Source organism: Coenobita brevimanus, chromosome 62 (genome assembly GCF_032717465.1).
Source record: "Coenobita brevimanus isolate Jiangsu-jjx chromosome 62, ASM3271746v2, whole genome shotgun sequence".
Taxonomy (NCBI): domain Eukaryota; kingdom Metazoa; phylum Arthropoda; class Malacostraca; order Decapoda; family Coenobitidae; genus Coenobita; species Coenobita brevimanus.
Genome location: NC_137015.1, coordinates 31,163,161 through 31,183,615, shown reverse-complemented (window position 1 = coordinate 31,183,615; position 20,455 = coordinate 31,163,161). Strand labels below are relative to the sequence as shown.

General features: G+C 42.9%; 1 protein-coding gene across 1 annotated transcript in view; it reads right to left on the bottom strand.

Moving 5' to 3' along the window:
- Positions 1-20,455, bottom strand: part of LOC145404056 (uncharacterized) — a 259,743-nt gene that overhangs the window by 112,412 nt on the left and 126,876 nt on the right. The window contains exon 5 of the mRNA XM_080275658.1: positions 8,491-8,756. Coding sequence (XP_080131784.1) covers positions 8,491-8,756 — 266 coding nt within the window. The remainder of the gene's footprint in view (positions 1-8,490; positions 8,757-20,455) is intronic.

Below are 20,455 nucleotides of genomic sequence, written 5' to 3'. Positions count from 1 at the left end.
ATGTAGTGCTGCTCTCGGGTGTCTGCCCTTTCCTCTCCTCTCTTTATTCCTTCCTTCCTCTTCTGTCTTTCTTTACTTCATTCTTTCCTCGTCCTTCTGCCTATGGGTGACTTTACACTCCCTCTTTTGTCCTTCTTTCCTTCATTCTTTCCTCTTCCTTCTGCCTATGGGTGACTCTACACTGAGTGACAAGCCTAATGGTTTCCTGTACACCAGGAAACCATTTACTAGGCTGGGTGGTAACCATATAACCAAATTATGTGGTTTAGCGGGTAATTACAGCGCTCCAATCGGATTGACCCGGTAAAGGTTTATATCCAAGGGGTGGTTGGGGCTATTGCTCATATAATGCCACTCAGGGATGAGTGAGGCTGGCCACTCTCATCTTAAATGTCAGGACCAAATTGCCTAGCCCCAGGCTTCTACGCTCCTCATGGTGGAACATAGAATTGGATGATGGATGGATATACAGTATATATATATATATATATATATATATATATATATATATATATATATATATATATATATATACTGTATATATATATATATATATATATATATATATATATATATATATATACTGTATATATATATATATATATATGGTGGAACATAGAATTGGATGATGGATGGATATATATATATATATATATATATATATATATTTATATATACATGACAAAATAGACACAGAAGGATTGTGGAAGATTTTGTGCATGTATGGTGTACATGGCAAGCTGCTAGATGCTGTCAAGTGTTTTTATGATGGTAGTGAAGCATGTGTAAAGGATAATGGGAATCTAAGTTAATGGTTCACGATCAGCGTAGGCGTACGACAAGGTTGTGTGATGTCCTCATGGTTGTTCAATATATAAATATATGGATGGGGTGATGAGAGAAGTCAAAACACAAGTAATGGACAGGGGGATGGCGTTGGTAATGAGTGGTGATGGATGGAATATCTCAAATCTGATGTATGCTGATGATGCAGTACTACTTGCAAATACCGGACAAGAACTTGGTAGGCTAGTGCAGTTTTTCTGATGTCTGTGAGCATCGTGCCTTGACAGTAAATGTAGAAAAGAGTAAAGTGATGGTTACTAAAAGAGAAGGTGATTCCCAGTTAGATATTACAGTGAATGGAGAGAGACTGGAACTGGTGAGAGAGTAAAGACTACAAATACCTTGGTACAGTGATAGAAAAGAGAGGAAAATGTGCAAAAGAAGTGGAAAGTAGAGTGACACAAGGAAAGAAAGTAGCTGGTGCAATGAAGGCCTTGATAAGAAACAGAGGCTTGAGTGTTGCAGCTGCACAAGGCTTACATGAAGGAGTGTTAGTGCCAACTTTAACATAAGGATGTGAGACTATGGTGTGGCATGAAAAATGAAAAGTCAGGAGTAAGAGCAGTGGACATGAGACTGCTGAGGAATGTACAGTAAGTGGAGTACATAGAGTGGATATGATACGAAATAATGTGATTCGTGAAAGATGTGGAGTGAAGATGTCTGTGGACACCAGAATCTAAGAGGGTGTACTGAGATGGTATGGTCGTGTGGAGTGAATGGGTAACAACAGAGTGGTGAAAAAGGTATATCTGAGCAAATTTGAAGGCAGGAGGAGGCGAAGTAGGCCAAGGAGAAAGTGGAGAGATATGGTGGATGTGTGTGTGAGGAAGAAAGGTTTGGAAGTCATTGAGGCTAGGGAACTGACAAGAGATCGAGCTGGCTGGATGAATGTTGTGAGAAGTGCATGATCAGGGATCTGGCACCCTTTTTTAATGTGACAACATCCAGAGTGACTCTATAAGACAAAGAACGTGGTGAATGTTTCTGGCGTATAGGATAAGAGTCAGGATTCCGGGGACTTGAATGGTGAGTGAATGGAAACGTGGCCCATTGGCTCGGGCAAATTTGGGCTGTATGGACATTGCTACTCCTCATTCTGCCCTAGGGTAGGAATGGAGGTCCAGACGATGATGATGATGATGATTTTATATATATATATATATATATATATATATATATATATATATATATATATATATGTATATATATATAGCTATATAGCCTATATTGGCTTAGGACCTACACACAGAATTGCTATGGGAGAGTTGTCTGTTTTTGCTTTGTGTTTCCACCTTTACCAAGTGAATTTTTTGGGCAAGAAGTAACTGGCAATTCCTCTGGTGCTGGCAGGAGGTGGTGAAACACTCAGCACATCAATGCTTGCCCAGAAGCGAGAGTGGGAGTATATGTTCCTGTCACTCCGAGCTTGAACCTCCCTCTTTTCGTAAGCATTACTGTTTGCCCTGTTATTCTCCTACAGCCATGTTGTCATGCCTGGAAAGTACTGCTCAAGGGATGAGAGGGTCTGTATCACTGCATGGAGGCAGGATAATGTCCCTATCAACAAGATCTGTGAATGTACTGGATGCACAAAGTCGACCGTCATGAGGATTCTTCCCGCAGCACGCGGCCTGCCACCTGACGTCATACCAGAGCACAAGCATGGCGGTGGAAAGAAGAGGATGACTTCCAGAGGTACAGATACGCTTCTGAAGAGGGAAGTAATCAAGAATCCTCGACTGACAGCAGCAGAATTGAAGAGAATGCATCCCCAGCTGTTACAAGATGTCTCAATTTGAACTATCCAACACTGCTTGCAGTAGGAGCTGGGTTTGCCAAGCTGCACCGCAGCCAAGAAACCGCTTCTCACTAACCGCATGAGGAAGCAGTGCATTCAGTTTGCCAAGAATTATGCACACTGGACATCACATGAGTGGAGAAAAGTTATATTTTTTATGAAAGCACATTTCAAGTGTTCCAGGTGCGTTCTGCCAAGGTTCGTCGCCCTGCCTCCAGTAGTTGATAGGACCCTGCTTACACGGTGCCGACTGTTAATCATCCACAATTAGTAATGGTATGGTGGTGTTTGTCAGGTGAAATGGGAAGGGTAGGCCTCTACTTTCTTCCTAAGAACTTGATGATGAATGGTGGCTGGTACCTGGAAGATCATTTGTTAAACTTTTTTGCTATTCATGGGTGCAACTCTTTCATGCAAGATTCAGCTCCATGTCACAAGTCAAGAAAGGTGACAAAATGGCTTCAGGATAATCGGACTGAGGTCCTCGACTGGCCTGGCAACAGTCCGGATCTAAATCGAATAGAAAACTGCTGGGCAAAGATGAAGAAAATAATGGCAGAGAAGAAGACAGCCAATCTGGACAACCTCAAGACTGAACTCATAAATGTTTGTTGCAAAGAAATGTCCTTAGATTACTTTAAAGATCTAAGTGATTCCATGACAAAACGCATCCAACTGGTCCCGAAAAACAATGGCATTTCATAAACAAACATTGTGATATACTATGATTTCTGTGTTTTTTAATATCTTGTGGGGGGAGGTCCTATGTCAATTTGCGGTAGCTGTATATACTGAACAACCTTGGAGACATCACACAACCTTGTTGCACGCCCACACTGATCGTGAACCATTCACTTAGATGCCCATTTACCCTCCCACATCCCTCACTACCTTCATAAAAACACTTAACAACCCCTAGCGGCATACCATCTCCACAGTGCATAAGCAAAACCTTCCACAATCCTTCTCTCTCTACATTGTCGTATGTTTTTCCTAGATCCATAAGTGCCATAAACACCCTATAGTCCTTCTCACAAGACTTCTCCACTATCTGTCTCACTGCAGTATTTGATCCACATATCCTCTACCATTGCTAAAGCCACCCTGTTTGTCACTCACCAAGCCTTCTGATATCTCTCTTTCTCTATAATAATTCATCCAAATACAGGCAAACTCTGATTTACAATACCCCTTGATGCGATACCCAGGAACAGTGATGGGGTAGAAATACCACCCTACCCCACCTATCGTAGGCCTACTGGTACCCCCGGTTTGGCGATGGGTTTTTATTTCTTAAAAACTGATTTTGATAATATTTTAGACTTAAATTTTGTATTTAGGTTGATTTATAAACCATTTTTGGACTTAGATTAATGTGTTTTAGTTACAGGTGGGGTGAACACTGTCATCTGGGGTACGGTTTCACACCCATCAGACGAGGTACAAAACAGTGTGTGTAACCAGGCGACTCCACAAAGAATATTTCGTGTCTGACCACTGAACATCTAACTTATCATGGAATACATAATAATTTTAAATAAATATTAATAATTATGAAAGCTTTAAAGAGTAAATGGTGGCTCAATCGGTAGAGAGGTGGCGTGCGGTCCTAACGGACCCAGGTTCAAATCCCGGCTGGGGCAGGGAACAGTTTAAGGATTTGAATTTCATTAAATCACGCTTTACTGATCTACCAGAAGACACGCCGACATGTCGTAAAAATACCCCCGCTAATACCAAGACACCAGTCCTGTATGTGACAGCCCTAGCATGTATTCAATATGGATGGTGGGTGTTAGCCCCAAAGTGGTGACATGTAGAGGTGTATGGTATGTAGAAGGACTGCTGGGCCTTGATAGCAGGCTGTGAAGCCTATGCCCAGAGTCAAAAAAAAAAAAAACACCTTCATGCACTGACGAAAATTGTGACATTGATAAATCATGTGTTTACATTCGGGCTGTTCATGGGAAAATGCTTTGAAAATACAAAGGAATTTCTAAATAAATGTTGGAAAATAAGAAAGAAGAAAATAAAGAAGCTCAGCAACCACAACAGTAACTAAAACGACATAAAGAGGGGTAATTGAAAGGCTATCCTGATCACATCATCAATCACATTCCTCTTCAAAACATCAATGATTCTCTGTCACAACAATTCGCACCTTGGACGATTCTGCATCATTCGCACATTATCATTAGGCATAACTGAGGTTTATTTAATTGTCACGTGTCCATCTGATGATGGGATTGTATACAGTGCTGCTTCTTCTTCTCTGCTGAGTTTGAATACAAGTCAGAGATCGCATTCTCCAATGACCCTGACTGGTTACAAGTGAGACAGGCACTGTTTTTAGGCTTAGTTAACTTCTTTTACAGCTGTTAGGTCATTTACACTGGCTTTAAACTTTTTTTTTTTTTTTCCCCCACTCACTTGGGTGGGTTTAGGACTTGGTTGGGAAGAAACCCAAGTCTCAAAAACACATCCCCATACTTTATGTGTTAAATCTACCATGAGATACAATACCCCAACTAGCGATGGGCTTTTACTTAACCAACTGCATTTTTAAACTGGGGTTTGTTTGTACCTTCCTTACAACACTCAATAGATTTATGCCACAATAATTCTTGCACTCACTTTGCACATCTTCATTTTTGTACAGGGGTACAATCACAGCCTTTTTTCATTCTGCTGGCACAGTTTCTCCTCCATGCCTTCTTGCATAGCTTCAACAAGCACTTCATTCTACTCTCTCCACTACACTTAATCATCACTACATACACCTCATCAACACAGCTGCTTTCCCATTTTTCAGCTGCTTCACAGCATTCTTCACCCGTGCGGGTGTCACGTTTCCTGGCGCTGCATTCCTTCTCTGCACACCCCCAAGACCATTCATGTTTACAGCTGCTCTGCTCTCTCTATTCCATTCATCAGACTTTCAAAATATTCTTTCCACCTGGTCCTTAATTCATCCCCATGGGTTAATAATCTACCACTTACATCCTTCACTTTCACATTTCTTTCCACTGTCACTTCTACATTTCCTCAACTCTTTTCAGAATAACTTCCTATTATCAGGGTAATTTGCATTCACTTTTCTTCCTAGATCATCATTTACCTCCTTTTTCCTCTTTACTAGTCTCTTTACATGCCTCTTGATTTTAATAGATTCAGTTCTTATTTCAATGAACCCCTGTCCTGTATCCACTCTAACTACTTCTTCCTCTTTTCCTCCATTGCTCTCTTAACCTCTTCATCCCACCAAGCCACACCTTTCTTCTTCGTCATTACTCTTGCCATACCACACACCATTTTAGCATTCCTAACTAAGCAATCCCTACATGTATTCCAAAAGTTGGCCAGATCTATTCCACTCCAATTCACTGATTCCAACTCCAGAGATCATAAAAATAAGACAGCAACTGGACAACTTGGTAGCAATTCAAACAAATAAAATGGATAGTCTGAAGGTGAAGAGGACCTAATGTGAATGTGTGTTACTCGCAACAGTCTTGTATGGGAGTGAAACCTAGGATGAGACAGAGAAGTTTCTAGACTATAGATCATGGAAAATTAACTTTTCCAGGATGGCCATGTGAAGAGGATGATGAATGAGAGATTAACTAGCAGAGCGGATGCAATTGAGGTGGTGGGGATAAGGGAATGGGGACTTTGGGAATGAGAATGAGATGAGAGATGGGGTAAAGAGGAAGAGAAAGCAGGGTGAGAGTTGGAGAGAGGGCAGCCTGATGGCAGAGGACAGAGTGACATGGAGGCAAATTATTGGTGGCCACCCATTACAGCATATGCAATAGATGTCTGGCAAAAAAATACACAGATAAAACAGCTACAGGCAAAAGTCAAAGGAAGAAATAAGTAACAGAAAACCATAAGTATTTTGGAAAGGAGGAGGGCACTGGAGCAGATGTAACAGCATGCAGAATGTGGCTTGCCAGCGAATTCTATCAAACCGTCTAACCCACTTCATAATTCAAATTAACATACAGGTATCACATTATTCACTCACTCTATAAATACTGCAATCCAAATTCTTTTAAGAAATTTCTTTTAGACATACAACATATGTGGATAAAAGAATTAGTTGCAGTTTGCTGTAATTTGCCTCTTTTTTTTTTTTTTTTTTTTTTTTTTAAATACGATACAAGCCTCAAAAGTTGGCCAAAAAGTGACATGCATCCACTAACTCTGCCTTGCTGTGATGTTATCAGCAATCTAGGAGCAACCTACACCTTTCATTGTAAAGGTGAAATTGTGGTACACACAATACTCGTACAAACACTACTACAGCATATGCTTCAACATGGATGTCAGTACAAAAATCAACATTTACACAGTACTAATATAAAGGCACCAATAAGGACTGCGTGGAGCAGATGCAGCATCCACCTGGGAGTCACATCTCATAATACTTTGCACTTTGCTGTGGGAAAGATCCTTGTCCAATCCTGGTGAAGCACAGTCAACCATAAGGGGACACCACATCACTACATGGCAACTGTACTGTACTGTATCTCATTCTCCACAATCCACATGAAGTCAGAAGCATATAACATCTCCCATAGGTGTCCATTTCTGAAGTTACATGAAAGAGCTTCAAGCACCATGACAAACATTAAGGGGTTCACAACTGACCCCTGATGCATGCCAACATTTACGGAAAACACATCATTCATATCCCCATTCACTCTTACCTGGGAATGAGCACCAACATACACAGCCATAACCAACCTAACTGTCAATCCTTGATCCCAAGCTTCCTCACTGTCCACTTCACCACTTCCTTTGGGACTCTGTCATGGCCTTTTCCAAATAAACAAAAAGTACAGCTCCCTCTTCTTTCCTAAGTATTTTTCCTGAATCTTTCAGACAATGAATATGGCATCAATGATCCCTCAGCCTGGCATAAACCTAAACTGCATCTCATCAATAGTCATTCTCTCCCTTATCATACCTTCCAGGACTTTCAGTTACCTAAATTATCTGGTCCTACAGCTAAATGATTCTATAAATTTCTCTTTCAAGGACACATCCTTCCCTTCATACACATTTAGAAGCACACACTTCAGCCAGTTACAGTAGAAGTCCGATTTTTCGGCATCTATGGGACCAGGCAAGTGCCGAAAAATCAAAATTGCCGAATTATCAAAAACCCTACCCACTCAGTACCTTATATGTTTCGGTGAACACTATCATCACTACTCATATCATTACAAATGTGTTTGGAGAGAGTACTGTTTGATACTGTACAATACTGTCATGAATACAGTACTATACATGAATAAGAAAAATAGAGAAATTAGTGAACATACTGTACATAAATGTAATGATACAGTAGGCCTACAAGTTCACATGCACTTACCTAAACTTATAGTACGTTCCTTATTTACATATGTATAATAGAAGGGGTTGATTGAAGTCTGCTACTGCTGGAAGAAGTCCCCAGCAGTAGAGGGGACGAAAAATATCGGAAAAATCTGCTGAACGATCAGAGATTTTCGTAAATGGGACTATTTCTCAAAACTGCCGAAATGTCAGATTTGCCGGGGAATTGGATGCCGAAGAATTGGACTTTTACTGTATCTGGAACGACATGCTCATACATAATCGAATTTAACAAATCAGTAACTAAGCTCCCTCCTATATCTCATGAGACTTCAACATTTCACCACTCAACCCAGTCACACCCATCACCTTCCCTAACTGCATCTGGTCTATTGCCTTGCTCGCAGCAGAAGCATCAGTCGATGGAAAGGGACCAACACTGGATCTCAGCAAAATCCTAACAGTCAAAAGGTTAATTTAGAGTTTCCATACATCTTCACCTTTTAATATCAAGCTTCATCTTCTTCCTCTTCTTCACCCTCACTCTCCCTGTTTTCTCATCCAGTTCCATTTCTCTCTCTGACTCAGCCTTGTCTGAATCAGTTGTTTCTCCCTCATCTGTGTCCAGGGAGCACTTAGGTCTGGTTCTATCAATGGCCACCAGGGGGCAGCAGGCAGGTGTGACTGCCAAGGAGTTCAGCATGTAGCCAAATTTCCTGGATGACTGATGGGTGCCTGTTATACCCAAAGCTGCCTCATGCATTGACTGTGAAAAGATGGAACCACAGTAATCAATATCTGTTTTTACTTAATAATAATAATACAAAAATAAATAAAGTACAAGGCGGTAGCTCAGGGCTTGCAGTTTAGTGTGGATATGATACAGACTTTTTTTAAAGCCTCCATAGATGAATAGTAGAATCTAGTACCGAGCATTAGACAAACAGGAAAGAAAGATAAACAGATGAAATGATTAACGAAAAAAAAACAAAACAAAAAAAAAGGCAAACTACATGCATAATTATCCTGGTGCAGTACTGAGTGTTATCCAAGTTACTGAGGCACCAACAATCATATAAAAAAAAGAAAAAACTATCATATAAAGATACACACACACACACACACACACATACACACACACACAAATGCATCAGGCACAACAGATGGATGATTATTCACAGACGTTACTGAGTGTTATCAAAATTACTGAAGCATAAATGTCTACATATCTACCTATTAAAAAAAAAAAAAAAAAGTCACTATCACAGACTGTTTTAAGATAAAGTGTAAGATAATGGAAAGGGTGGTAGATCAATTCTACCCATGGACACGTGAACTCCACACAGCTCAAAGCCAAAAAATTCATCAACAAAACCTCAATCCAAAAAAATAAATAAATAAATAAATCCATAAAACTCCATCCTCCATTCTCCATAATTTTATGTATTCCTCTGCATTTGAAATATGAACTAAAAGTGCATACCCTTGTTTCCTGACACATATCCTTCAGCTGCTGTCAGTTATCACTCTCCTATGGCACTCCAAAATAACCCACATTATTTGCAAGTCAGTGCTGTCTCCCTCGTTCAGGTCTTCCACCTCCTTGGCATATCTTACCATTCTATCCAGTTTGCCTTAAAAAAAAAAAAAAAAAAAAAAAAAAAAAAAAAAAAAAATCCTTCTCTTTTCCACTTTTCTGATCAAATCACTTAATATTGTATACAGACGCTATGAGCCTACATTCTTTTTTGTATGCTTTTCATCTATCTATCTATCCACAGCCAGATGCCATAATCCCGTAAAGGGTAGCTGTTTGTCTCAGAGTATGTGGTTTTACAGGGAGGGGCACTAACCCTCCACCAACCCACTTCTTGACACGTATGGAACATGTAAGGCCTGGTTATATGGTTACCGCTCAGCACTGTAAATGGTTTCCCATCAGGCTTATCACTCTATGTAAAGCCACCTGAAAAGGAGAGAAGAGTAATAAAAGGTGACAGTAAACATGAAGGAAACAGGAAGAGAGGAGGCAGACAGAAAAAGAATGATAAAGGTGAAGGAAGAAGTAGGCAGCACTACATCAAGTGAGTGGATGATGGCTGCCATCACCCACCACAAATGCTTTTCATCAACATAAAAAAAAACTAACCCTAATCTCCACCTTAACCTTTCCGTGGCCGTGGGTCCAGAATTTTACGTGCACCCCTGGCCGATGCCAAAGCCATTTTCTGAAGTTTTGAAAATTGATTTTTTTTCCTTGCCATATTGAAAAGGAAGTTCCGACGCACCTGACTGCAAATTTCAGCTTCCTACTGTAGACCCATCCTGTGGCATGCAATCGAATGTGGAAGCTGCATAAATTTAGGCAGCTGATACTAGTCACATGTAGAGGTTGCAGTAAAGCAACATTACACTATTTTTTTAAACAAAAAACATTGTCAATGGTGCTGAAAAGGTGTAAAATAACTATATATGTGTATTTTGAAGTTTTACAGTACATAATATGCGAGGTTTGAATGTAAAAAATTACAGTAAATCCTCATACTTCGATGCATTTTACTTCAACGCCTCGTTTTTCACGCAAGAAAAAAGTTTCCGAGTTGTTTCACACTTCGTTAGTTTCCCCGCACTTTGACCCTACCAGCAGGCAGCTGACACTCAGCAGACGATGCGTACTGATGCTCAGTCTAGGCAATGTCCATTTTTCAATGCAACAGTTTTCCAAGATCTTCAGCGGGGCTGTAGACACACGTGAGTTTGTTATTGTTTATGATCGTAACGTATGATCTTCAGCCGTGTCATGAATACACAGCAGGTCCACTGGGGCAGTAGACACACGTAAGTTTGTTATTGCTTGTGATCGTAATGTACGATCTTCAGCCGTGTCATGCTATTATTTCTTAACGAAGAATCATTACATGTTTCTCGTAACACTATTTATTTTTGTTCTGATGGACAATTACATGATGTGGATGTAAAATAACACTTATCAATATTTAAGGAAGGAAGGAATAATAACCGTCCCAATACAGAGATGGTAGACTCAGCCCACCAATTTTTTATTCTATTTGACTATATTACAGCCTCTCCTCCTTGTAGCAGTGAGTAAAATAATGCTGTTATAATTTCTCCCTTCCTTTTTAGTGACAAACAGGGCATATAAAATGACCGAGGTTTAGTTGACCGACTTTGATATCAAAAATTAAATAATCTGGTGAAGAGTGGCAGCTTTTCCTTGGTTAGTGACATCAAGAACTATCCCATCCACCCTCAACACACCTTCACTTGCCACTCAAGTCAGTCTTCACTTTATTTCTGGTAAGGATTTTTGGTGTTGCTGCTCTTTATAACAGTTTTAACCCTTTATCCGCGGGCACTGTTTTGACCCGACTGGCCTCTCCCGCAGGGGTTCCACCAAAATGTAAACAAACTTTTAAACCTTTATAACTCTGCACAGAATAAAGCTAGAGCAAAAAATAAGGTACCATTAGAAAGTACTAACCTTCAGCTTTGCAGTGATGTAGGTTTCATGACTTTGTGGACTTTCACTGGACGGGCAGTGCCGTTAGAATTGAGCGATGTAAAATCACTATTTTTCGCCCCACACACCAGTACCAAATGCCAACCACTCTCTGATAATAATACTATAAACATATATGAACACTGCACATACGATAAACACCCACTCTGTGTTCACTGAGGTAGGTAAAAGGCACTGTAATTGCCCGCACGTCACTGCCGCATCACATGCTCACTGACGTTTGGTTAGCGGCGATGTTTTCATTATTACTAACTTCTATTACTATTTTACATATAATCTGGGCAATATACATTATATTTACACTGCACTTGTTACTATATTGCATCACTGTCGCATCACAGAATCACAGCAGTGTCGCGGATTTTCTTATTACCATATCACTTATATACTGGCCATATTTACATAATTTTCTAGGTAAAATATCTCTTATTACTATATTATACAATTATTGGTAAAGCACATCACTGTCGCATCACAGAATCACAGCAGTGCCGCAGATTTTCTTACTACCATATCACTTATTATACTGGCCAATATTTACATTGTTTTCTAGGCAAAATATCCCTTATTACTACATTATCCCTTACACATTAATTGGTAAAGCACGTCACTGTCGCGTCACTGTATATCACTGTCACTGTCAGTATTTACTCAGACAGTGGTACTCGGCAAAGCAGGGAGTCACACAGAGAGCGACTTGGCATTCCTGGCAATGGTGTGTGCTCATTTTTCTCGCCCAAGGCCTCTGTGTGGTGTTATGACACACTCTGCAGAGGCCCTGTGACAACCTGCCGCCTGCGGTGAGAGGCAGTTTCACAAGCTGGTGCCGGGTCATGTAATTGCAGCACTCAAGATGGTCAGGTTGTGTATCAGAGGGTCGCCTTGGGACCAATGCCATCACCTGACCAAATCTTGCATGCAGCTGCTGCATGACAGTCTTGGAGAACTGTCTCAGAGATGGTTGCCTTATGCCACCGACTTGTGTCTTGTAGAGGAGGAAGGCGTTGAGCATGCACATATCGAGCATGTGGAGGCAAGCCTTCCTGTACCATCAGGTGTTTCTCCTGAGAGTGTCTATCTCACCAATCATCAGTGTCTATCTCACCAATCATCATGTCAGACTTATCAACAAGTCTCATGTTTATATTGTACTCAATGATGGATCTGGCTTCATGATTGGCTCTCCCGTCCTGTAGCTGACCTTCCCAGTTCTCTACAGTTCCCCCTTGTGGATGGTGCTGAGCATATTTACGACCTTCTTGTCGTGCCACCTGATCGCCAGAAGCTTGTCAGACTTCTTCAGGTGCACATCTCCCTTGGATGAGGATGATGCTTCAGGGAAACTTGGCCATTCTTTCCTGTGGCTCCATACAGTGCCAACAGTGCCGATGCCATGTTCAGCCAGGTATTTGGCGAGTTTTGGTGCTGTGTAGTAATTGTCTGTGTACAGCACATGATTCCCACCAAAATACCTCTCCATCAGCAATTTTACTACGGAGCCAGAGAAGCCAAGGGGGTCGTTCCTGTTCACGTCCATTGTGCTAGCAGAGTAGATTACGAATTCAAGGATATACCCCGTCTCACAGTCACACAGCACAAAGAACTTTATTCCAAAGCGGTGGCGTTTGCTGGGGATGTACTGTATGAAGTTGAGACGTCCTCTGAACAGTACCAGGGATTCATCTATGACGACTTTTTGCATAGGACGGAAAAATCGCATAAATCGATCCCTAATCTTGTTGAGGAAATCCCTCACTTTCCACAAAGGGTCAGTTTGGGACGGGTTTTCAGTGTCAGCGAAGTGCAGGTATCCTAGCAGCTGTCGGAACCGATCTCGTGACATGCACTTCCCGAATGTTGGGGTTGAAGTGATGTCATCAACCAGCCAGTACTCCTCCAACTCATGTTTCTTGATATGGGGCATCAAGAACATGAGAGCAAAGAACACATACAGCTCTCTGATCCCTACAGGCAACCACAACACCTGCTTTGGTGAGCCAATAGGTCCCAGCCCTTCTGTTGCACACTGAGCTGCATACCTATTGGTCTCATCGCTGACAAATTGCAAGATTTCGTCATCCATGAAGGCCAGGAAGTAGTCCACAAAGTCATCTCCCTCGTTGCATGGGAAGGCAGGCTGTATTCCGGCGTTTGTCAAATGCCAGATTGTGTGGCTGAAAATCAGCACCGTCAGACAACACAAATGCATCCACTTTCCCGGTGCGTGGTTCAGTGGCAGTGTCAGGTCGAGTTGCACTCTTTTCCCGGTGAGAAGGAGTTGAGGTGGAGGCAATAGGTGAGGCAGGAGGTCAGCGGGAGGGGGGTGAGTGGGGGGGGGTGAGGGGGAGGGAGCTGGGCGGTGGGCAGGCGGGTGGGTTACTGACCTGGTGTGTGGTGAAGCCTGACCTCCCTTTGTTCCCCGTTTATCACCCCGCTTTGCCCTCTGGCTGCCACGCATCCCCTTTGTTCTAGCCCGGCCTGCCCAGCTTACCCTGCCTGCCCGGCTTGCCCAGCCTGCCTTCCCTCGCTGTGCAGGCTCTGGCAATTCATATTCCTCCGATGATGTTGACTGAGGAGAGGGCACGGCAGAAGATGAAGATGATGTGAGGGCAATAGGGCTAGGGGAACGGGAAAGTGGTGGGAAATGCTTGCTAGGGCCGGGTGTAGGAGACGTAGCTCTCCGCTTCACTCCCTTCCCACGTGCTACACCCATTTTCCCCATGGGTGCCTTCCCTTTTCCAGAGTAAGTTGTGGGCAGTGGGGGGGAGACAACCTGTACAATTTCATCACTGTCACTGCCCAATTGTTCAACCATAACCGGTTCCCCAGCAAAAAGTGCATAATCATCACTGCTTGCGGTGAGGGTATCACTCTCACTGCCACAATCCATTGTGGTACTCACAGTTTTATCAAGCTCTGTCCTAATTTCTGGGGTGCTCAACCCTTTCTGCCTTGCCGTCAGGAGTTCCTTCTTCGGTGTAGAGGTCGAAGGCACACTAGCACCAGGATTTTCCGAGGAGGAAGCGAGAGATGAGGACTCGGGACGGAGCGCCATTGTCACGCACAAAGCTGGACAGATACTGACTGATGCGTGTCTGGGCAGGGGTGGGGTGGGCCCCCAGGGGGTGGGAGGAGGGAGGTGGGGGAGGGCTGGCGTGAAAGAACTTGATAGCTACTCTTGTGTGAAACAATTGGCGGGCAGAAAAAACGCGCGGTATTCAAAATATTCACGAGCATTCCAGAATGACACCTGTGGTTTGGTCCAGTTTTTTCAATGTCATTCTGGAATGACACCCGCGGTTAAAGGGTTAAGGACCTGGAGCGGTGGCGTCTTCGTCGTGGGTCTACCCCCCAGAGGCTGTCGAAGAGAGAGGAGGACAGCATGGGGGCCAAACCACCGCAAACCCCCCTGGCCCCTCACGGGGCTCGAGTACCTGGGAGTGGCTTTGGTCGCCTGGGCAAGTACCACATCTCCCAAGACAACACACACAACAACACAGTTTTTTCTACACTGAGAAATGACTCCCCGGCTGTCATTTCTCGATAACTTCTTCTAGCCGGGGACATTGAGAGCAATCCAGGACCCACCAACAAATACATATGTCCAACATACTCAAAACCTATCACGTCGAGTCGACAGACAAAGGGTTCAGTTCAGTGCAATTCCTGCAAGAACTGGACCCATTACACCTGCACAACACTTGCATCCAGAAAACATTACACAAACACCTGGACCTGCTCCTTATGCTCCTTCCCCCCACCCATCAATCCCCCTTCCAATCCTACTGCTACTTCCTTCACACCTCCACAGCCAAACCCACCGACCCTTCCCACACCATCCAGTCCCCCAACTCCTCCCATTCCAACCCATCCTAATCCACCTCAACCCTTACCTCCATCACAACCTTCTCCTATCCCTTCCCCTCCATCCACACCACCTCCCCCCCGTGCTGCAGCAGCCAACACACATTGCACACACAACATAAACATCCTCCAGTTAAACATAGATGGCATAAACACTAAAATACATGAACCCACACAATTCATCAAACAACAGAACATACACATTGCCATCTTACAAGAAACAAAACTACACAGAGCACAGAAAACACCATCATTTCACAACTTCACCACCATTCGACAAGACCGGGCCGACGGCGGTGGCAGCGGACTCATCACCCTGGTACACAAATCCATCAACTTTGCAGATACCAGTGCACACACAAAGTCACTTCTCCCCCCACATGACACCACAACAGAAATACAATCAATTAAAATACGCACTGGTAACAAATCACACATAACAATCGCTAACACATACATTCCCCTCCAATCGTCCCTCACAGTACCACACAATTACTCTCCCCAGATACACCACATCACTAACATACCCAACATCATCCTGGGTGGTGATTTCAATGCCAAGTCGTCGGCCTGGCATGTCAACAACCCTGACACAGACAGAGGGCTGGTACTACAATCCCAGACAGATCATCTTTTCATACTAAACAGTCTAGACCAACATACCCATATCCCACACCATGCCCTCTTCCTCCCATCATCTCCAGACATCACCTTCTGCGCCCCAAACCTTGCCCCCACTACATCATGGAGAGTGGTCAAAACCCTAGGTTCTGATCACCTTCCAATCATCATCACTACCAAAACCAGAATCACCCCAGCTGGCCACAAACACACATACACTAATTAAAAGAGAGCCAACTGGGAGGCCTTTGTAACTGAAACAGAACAACATTTTGAAACAATAAACAGTACTTCCATCACAAACATCAACACTGCTGTGCACATTTTCAATACCATCATACAAAACTCAGACAAAAGACACATCCCTAGAGGCAACAGAAAGTGACACAACCCCAACTTCACACCAGAAATTCAAGGCCTCATCAGACAATGGGACACACTGCGACACTCCCCAACACCTCAAACACAAGACACCATACAACAAATACAAGAACTCAACACTCAGATAAACAATAAAATATCAGAACAGCAAACACTAAACTGGAAAAATTACCACCAAACACCTGACCACAAAACAAACATCAGCAAACTCTACAAAACACTAAACAGCATCACACTTTCCAACAGCAACACCACACAATCACACGCTGCCATCACAACAACAGACACCATACCCTCAAACAAACAACACACAAACACTCTCATCATTCACTTTTTACAAGTCAGCCATCTAAACCCCCATCCTGAAGACCGACGTATCATCTGACATAAGAGACAGTTCCCCACAAACCCAGACTATGCACCTTTCACTTACAACCAGACAAAGCACATCATTAACAACCTCAAGCACTCATCTGCCTGTGGACCAGACAACATAAGCAACATTCACCTTAAACACCTAGGACCACAAGGCATACAAACACTCACCAACATATCAAACTACAGCTACTCACACAACATAATACCCAACATCTGGAAGCATGGCAATATCATCACTATCCCTAAACCCAACAAAGATCCCATGTTACCCTCCTCACACTCCTCTGCACCCCCTCTGAAGTCACTGAATGACTCGTACTACAACTAGTCACACCTCACATTCCCCTAGCCTAGTCACAACATGGCTTTAGGCCACTACACTCCACAAACACTCTTCTTACAGACCTGACACAGAGAGTTTTCGATGGCATGAATTCAGCTAGGCCACCACACAGAACACTCCTAGTCACACTAGACATTAGCAAAGCTTTTGATGCCATCCCCCGCCACAACTTCACAAACAAAATACAGTACTCATCACAAACATGCACAATAACACAAAAAGATAGCTGGCAGATGTGCACACGTAACTTTTGCCGGTCAATCTTCTAACATCAGAAACTTCACAAACGGCGTCCCCGAAGGATCTGTTTTGTCCCTTACACTCTTTAACCTATACATGCACGATGTACCCACACTCCACACACCACAGATACACATAGCTTCCTATGCAGATGATATAACACTTACATGTATGCACCAAAATGCAAACACAGCTGCACACATCATTCAACCTTACCTCAACACACTACACGAATGGTTCACCACAAACCGGCTCAAAATAGCCCCAGCCAAATCTACAGTGACTCTTCTCACAAACTGGACAGCAGAACACAGTCACATCCCACACCTCACCATAAATAACACTCCCCTACCACACATATACACACACAAAATCCTTGGTGTAACATACAACACATCAATGTCATTTAAATAAATCACAAACATTAAAAATAAAATAACACCAAGACTCACTACTTTGAGGTCACTTGCCCGTACAACATTCGGACACAACAAAGAAACCACCACCAAAGTATACAAACAATACATATGTTCAGTGATGAATTATGCAAGCCCTGCCTGGGCTTCTAACCTCACCAAAACACACTACAACACTCTACAGACCATACAAAACAAGGCCCTAAAAATAATCACAGGCTGCACAGCTACTACACCCACAGACCACCTACATCAAGAAACCAAAGTCCTCAAAGTCAAGGATCACCTAGACATGAGGGGCACCCTGTTTCTTGCTGCAGCCTCCACAAACCCACAACATCCACTATATTACATGGCAGCACATCCACCCACACCAAGGAACATCAAAACAACACCCAGCACACGATACCATACACAAATACTGTCATCTCTCCCCCCTCACCCACCTCAGACCAGCTTCCAGATGCATATCCACACTCAGATCACTCATAGCTCCATATCAGTCACTTAAAGACAACACACAGCTGCATGCACGGCCTCCTGACATCCACCCTTCTGAATCCTATCTTCCTCGTGAGGACAGGGTCCACCTGGCCAGGCTGAAATGTGTGCACCATCCAGCCCTAATAAGCTACCAGAAGAGGCTGGATGACTCCGTCGCTGATGCCTGTCCAGGATGCAACACAGCACCCCATACTATTAAGCACATTATGGAAGACTGCATTGCACACAATCACCTACGCCACCAACACAACATACACTCATTAAGAGTGCTGTGGGAAAGCCCGGTCTCGGCCATGGCCTTCCTAAGGGACTTGGGGCTGTTCGGCCAGACTGCCTAGGGAACAACTACTACTACTACACTTTTAATGCCTTTTCAGTCATATGTTTATTGTGTTATGCTGTTTTAACACTAGCAAACACTCTTCATTTAATTTTGGGTAGGGCCTGTTTGGTGTTATAGTACTTAGTGATAGGGTAGGTACATGTCCTACATGAATGCTCCTCTATTTTTCCCATTGTTTCTTAATTTCACACCGACGTTTCATGGTTTGCGAGGTTTTGGTGGAACATCCAAGCAGCGAAAAACGAGGGTTTATTGTATACAGTCACTACTCGTTTAATGTTGATTCGGTTTACGATAATTCGCTACAACGATAACAGAAAGTTCCACCCCAAAATCTGATTTCTGATGAATTTCCCGCTATAACAATATTGCCCTCGGAAAATTTCGTACGAAGCACCAGGCACAAGCAAGGCGACAGTCGCTTGTCTCAGGCAAGATGGTGGCCCCAGAGTTCAGAGCATTGTTTTGGTTCAGTTGTGGTCCCACAATCCCTTCAAAGCCCTGTCTTTTCAACTCGTTCACGTGCCCCCCCCCCCCCCATCATCACCTCTCAGCCAAGCATCGTGCTACAGTAGGCCTATACATTGTGTAGCACCAGGCCAATGTTACGAAAGTGTGATTGTTGTGTTGTTGCAATGATTTACTGTGCGTGAGTAACGCCGCCTGTATTGGTGTGATAGTGTTTGTTTTGGTCTTGGAGACGACTTGGACCAACACAGGAAGTGATTAAGGTGGGTTATCATTTTTATTTCAGTCTTGGGTAGGTGCCTTTGGGAAGCTGAGTTGACGTAACTCCCCTTTTATACTGTTTCAATCTCCCACTTTTACGATAAAATCAGTATACGATAAGGTATGACCTGACGTAACCCCACTGTAAAACGAGTAGTGACTGTATTATGAATTTATTTTGCATTTTTCAGTGTTTATTGTAGTCTCGACTTATTTTTGTAGTCCAGGTGGTGAAGTCTGTTGGAAAAGGGAGGCGAGAGTGTCTGTTTTCAGACCTAAATGAGATAAACGTCATCCCCTGAATGTACAGGCTGGACAGTGAGGGTTGAAAGGCGAGACCACCTGCCTTTCGCACCTTGCACGAGCTGATTAGCAGGAAGGGAAGGGAGGACTTTCCACCCACGAAAGCATCATGTGAACACAGAAAACTTTCCTGTTATGCTTGTAAAAGGTAAAGAATATGTAAAATGATTCAAAACAGTGCAACAAACATGAGCAAATAGACAAAGATACCAAACAAAAATTTATTTTTTTCTTTTTTTTTGGTTTATGCCAGTATTTGTTTATTCTGTGATTGTTAACAGGGTGGTTGTGTATGTTTTGCAAAGGAGGAAAAAGATATTTTCTGTCTGGGTCAAGATAATGGGTGTAACTGCGTGTTTAGGCATGGCCACGAGCGAAAAAATCGTTCATCCACTCGTCAGCAACGGATGGTGAACTGACAAATGAGATGTGAGAGCCTGATGTGAAGGTCAGTCTCATGTCCCAGATGATGTTCATTTACTTCCCAAAAGTTTTCACAGTTTTCTACAAGTTGCACTGCATCGAATGATCCAAACCAGTACAACAAACCTGAGCAAACAGGTAAAGATACCATGACAAAAATGTATTTTTCTCTTATTATCATGTCATTTTTGTTTGTGCCTGTACAGTATTTATCCAAAATCATAAACAGTGTGGTTGTGTGTGTTTCGCAAGAGAGGACAAAGATGATATTTTCTGTCTGGGTCAAGATAATGGGTGTAGTTGTGCTTGTTTAGGCATGGCCACGAGCAAAAAAATAGAAAATCCACTCATCACAGCAGCAGGTTCTGAACTGCTTGAT